General features: G+C 59.9%; 1 protein-coding gene across 1 annotated transcript in view; it reads right to left on the bottom strand.

Annotated features, from left to right (window-relative positions):
* The window catches only part of LMTK3 (lemur tyrosine kinase 3), a 22,275-nt gene that overhangs the window by 4,122 nt on the left and 14,046 nt on the right, over positions 1 to 4,107 (bottom strand). Inside the window, exons 14-17 of the mRNA XM_007958111.2 lie at positions 3,926 to 4,103; positions 1,939 to 2,074; positions 1,682 to 1,819; positions 463 to 529 (exon numbers count right to left, since the gene is read on the bottom strand). Of these exons, the coding sequence (XP_007956302.2) occupies positions 463 to 529; positions 1,682 to 1,819; positions 1,939 to 2,074; positions 3,926 to 4,103 (519 nt within the window). The remainder of the gene's footprint in view (positions 1 to 462; positions 530 to 1,681; positions 1,820 to 1,938; positions 2,075 to 3,925; positions 4,104 to 4,107) is intronic.

A 4,107-nucleotide genomic window follows, 5' to 3' on the forward strand; every position in this document is an offset into this window, starting at 1 on the left:
GAAACCCCCACGGAGCACAGGTCCACTTTGACACACCCGGGAGGGGGGTGTCACCAGGTTTCAGAATCAATTCGATTAGCAATGAGCACCGGAAATTAAGCATAATGATAGCTGATGGTTAGAGCCCCATGTTACACGACCAAGCTGCAACAATGAACCTGTTCATCCCCTCAACAATCTTAGGAGTTAGATCTGGTGATTATCCCCATTCCACGATGAGGAAACAGACAGAGAAAAGTGGCTCGCTGCAAGTCACACAGCCACGAAGCAACAGAGTGGACACATGAGCTGACACAGGATTTGGGGGAGCAGAGAGGGAACCCCCACGTCCACCTCCTCAGCTCGGCTGGAACTTCCTGCAGGGGAAGGCTTCCACCTTGCCCAGTGCCGCCCAAGCCCTGCGTCTCGGGTGTTCCCCAGATGGCCAGCAGGGGGCAGCAGAGAGCGCCGCAGGGTTGCTACGGAGACCCGCTGAGCGGTCGCTTCTCTGGCTTGTGGCACAGCGAGAAAATGCGGGTGATGTGATCCTCTGCCAAGGCGGCCATGAGGATTAACATACTCACATACGCAATAGAAAGGAGCCTTAGAAATGGTGACTCGTGAAGACACAGATTGAAAGGCCCGGAGGCTTGGGTGTGAATCCTGACTCCACTTCCTGGTGTGCAACTCCACTCCCTGGTGTGCAACTGCTGTGCCTCAGTTTCTCTTTTGTAAAATGGGGATGAGACTAGAACCCGCCCCATGGGATCATTGCTAAAAAACCAAAAATCGAACCAATGCCATTAAGTTGATCCTGATCCACTGTGAATCTTTACAGAAGCCCAAACTAAATCCACTGTCCTAGAGTCAATCCTGACTCACAGCGCCCCTAGAGGGCACAATGGAACTGCCCCATAGGGTCTCCAAGGCTGTCAATCTTCACAGAAGCAAAGCCCAAACCACACCCACTGCCCTGGAGTCCATTCTGACTCACAGCCCCCTAGAGGACAGAGTGCAACTGCCCCACAGGGTTTCCAAAGCTGTCAGTCTATGGAAGCTGACTGCCTCATCTTTGTTCCCCAGAGTGGCTGGTGGGAACCACTGACCTTTTGATTAGAGGCCAGGCCCTTAACCACTGTGCCACCAGCGCTTCTAGGGGTTAGAGGCAGGATTAACTAGGTAAAGATGTGTCAAGTATGTTGTAAAGTCATTTAAATGCTAAATGTTTCTGATGTTATCTATGGGAGTGGTGGTGGTATTGTTGCCAGATTCACCCGCCGCATCCCCTCGCTTCTGCTTCTTACCAGCCAACTCTGCCCACGCTGGTTTCTTCTCTCAGCCTCGGAACCCTGTTTCCCCCCAAGCCCCGAGGGTTCAGGATCCCAGCCAGTGCCAGGCAAGAGTCTGAGGCGGACAGGCAGGGCCTTGGAGGAAACCCTTAATCCTTACGGAAGGGCAAACTGAAGCCCAGGGCAGGGGTGGGACCACCCCAGACCATCTGATGAACTCCACCTGGTCTGGTGCTGCCTCCAGAGAGAGACGGGAAGGGGGCGGAGCGAGAGGCCACCAGAGGCAGGGACTTTCTGAGATGCCGACAAGGAGTGGAGGAGGACAGGCAGATGGAGACAGAGGGGACAGAGGCGTGGAGAAACTAAGGGTGGGGCTAAGGTGGGGACAGGGCCGACGGTCAGAGGTACGGTACCTGCGGGCCGGGCGTCGGGGGCCCGGGCGGGGGGCCCCGGGGTCTCCAGCGCAGGCGAGACGGAGAAGCGGGAGAAGCACAGGGGGGGGCCTGGCGGGGGGAGGAGGGGGAAATCCTCCGCCCACTCGAAACTGCCTCCTATTAGGGGAGGAGAAGAAGGCGTGGTCAGACCCCAACTTCCGCTCCCTCCTTCAGACCCCGCCCACCTAGCGTCCCACCTCCTCAGGCCACGCCCTCAAGTCAGCCACGCCCCTCACCAAAGCCGCTGTCGTTGCTGGGAAATCCATCTCCGGGGGTGCTGGGGTGGGGAGGCGTCGGGGGCGCTGGGGGCGTTGACGGGTCCGTGTCCCCCTCGGGGGGCCCCTGAACGCTCAACTCGTTGGTTGGCGTCTCCTGAGAAAGCAGATCAGGGGAGGCGAGAAAGGGCTGTTGGCCATATCTCACCCACCACGATTAGAAGCCCTTTTCTGCCTCTAAAGATGGAGTCAGCCATAACCCCCGCGCAGCCCGAGCCTCCGCCCCCGACCTGAGCGCGCCGCCGGCAGGATTCTCTCTTGCTACCAACGCGCTGCCTCTGCAAGCTCCCTGAGCCTGTGTGTCTTCCTGAATCCTATCTACCTGTGAGATCTGACCCAGGTCTCATTCCTCACATGCCCTCAATCCAGTAGGCCCCGCCCCAGATTCCCCTAGCCACGCCTCCAGCCCACAAGCACCTCCCCCGCCCTCCCTTTTTTCCTTCAACACTGTTCCCACACCTCTCCAGCTCCAGCTCCACCTACTCACACAACTCTTACTCCACTCTCGACACCTGGCCCCAGTTCACTAGCTGCGCCTATCTCTGGCCCTGCCCTAGAGTATTTTAATACTACCTGCCCCATCTCATCCCAGCTCTGGTGGGCTAGTGCCTAAGGCATTCAACTACAAACCAGAAGGTTAGTGGTGCAAACCCACCAGCCGCTCCGAGGGAGACACACTGGGCAATCCACTTCCCTAAATATTTACCGCCTCAGAAACCCAAGGGGGTTGCTACGAGTCTGAATCAAGTTGATAGCAGTTTTTTTTTTTTTTTTGCCCCATGTCATAGCCACACCTGCAGCCCCTCCATGGCCCGCCCCTAGAGGATAAGATCCATCTTAACCAGCTCCATAGGAGCTCTGTAACATAGTGCCTCAGGCACTTGACTGCTAACCAGAAGGCTGGTGGTTCAAACCCACCAGCCACTCCTCAGAAGGAAGGTTGGGCAATCTACTTCCGTAGTGATACTGCCTCGGAAACCCAAGGAGGGGTCGCTATGAGTCGGGGCCGACCAGACGGCAAATAACAACAACAACAACCAGCTCCATAAATCTTTCTAGAGCCTTGTCCAACATGACTCTTCCCAAACCTCACAGGCTCCGCCCCCATTCAAGCCACGCCCTAGTCGTATCAAGCTCCCTCCACTTTTCCAGGCCTCATTCTCTCGGTAAGTCCTCGCCCTCCATCCTCTACCCCACTCAAGCTTCACCCCGCCCTCTGGCCTCGCTCTTCCCAGGGATCCTTCAACCAAATCACGTTCCTGCGCTTCCGTTACCCCACGTGCTGCCCTCACCCTCCAGGAGCCTCCCAAGTCAAGTCCCCGCCTCTTCCCAAGGTTCGCCGTAACCTCATTGGTTTTCAGACCCCGCCCCCATACTAAGAGCCTCAGCTTGTCCTACCAATCCCGCCCCATTCCCTAGCCTGTCTCTCCTAAGCCCCGCCCATTCCCTCCAGGCCTGCTCCCCTGTTTGGCTCGACCTTCTTCCCTGCCCGGCCTCTCCAAGCCTCCGCCTCCACGCTGGGTTCAGCCTTCCTCCAGACCCCGCTCCTCCAAGGCTCCGCCCCCGGCTCGGCCTTCCTCCCGGACCCGCCCCACGCTGGGGTCGGCCTTCCTCCCAGCCCTGTCTCCCCCAGGCTCCGCCCCCTCCATGAGTTCGGCGATCCTCCAGACCCCGCCCCACGCTGGGCTCGGCCTTTCTCCTGGCCCTGCTTCCCCCAGGCTCCACCCCGAAGCTGGGTTCAGCCTTCCTCCCGGCCCCGCCCCCTACAAGGCCCCGTCCCACGCTGGACTCGGCCCTCCTCCCGGCCACGCCCCCCGCTTGACTCCGCCCTCCTCTCGTCCCTGCCTCCCGCAGGCTCCGCCCCTCACCTGGTTCAGCCCTCCTCCAGACCCCGCCCCCCGCAGCGCTGCTCTTCCCTCCTGGCCGCCCCCCACCCCCGGCAGCTCACCTGGTCGAAGAGGTAGACGGTCACGTCCCCGTGGAAGGAGACCATCTTGCGCTTCCTCTCCAGCTCGCTGTCCTCGGGCTCGTCGGCCCCGCGCGGCGACTTGAGCAGCCCCCGCAGCGGGCGGGCCGCGTCCGCGTCGGCGCTGCTCACCACGACGGGCACCGGGGCTGCCCGCGCCCTCC

This window comes from Orycteropus afer, unplaced genomic scaffold, assembly GCF_000298275.1.
Source record: "Orycteropus afer afer isolate SDZICR_OR568_19922 unplaced genomic scaffold, OryAfe1.0 scaffold00854, whole genome shotgun sequence".
In the NCBI taxonomy this organism is placed as follows: domain Eukaryota; kingdom Metazoa; phylum Chordata; class Mammalia; order Tubulidentata; family Orycteropodidae; genus Orycteropus; species Orycteropus afer.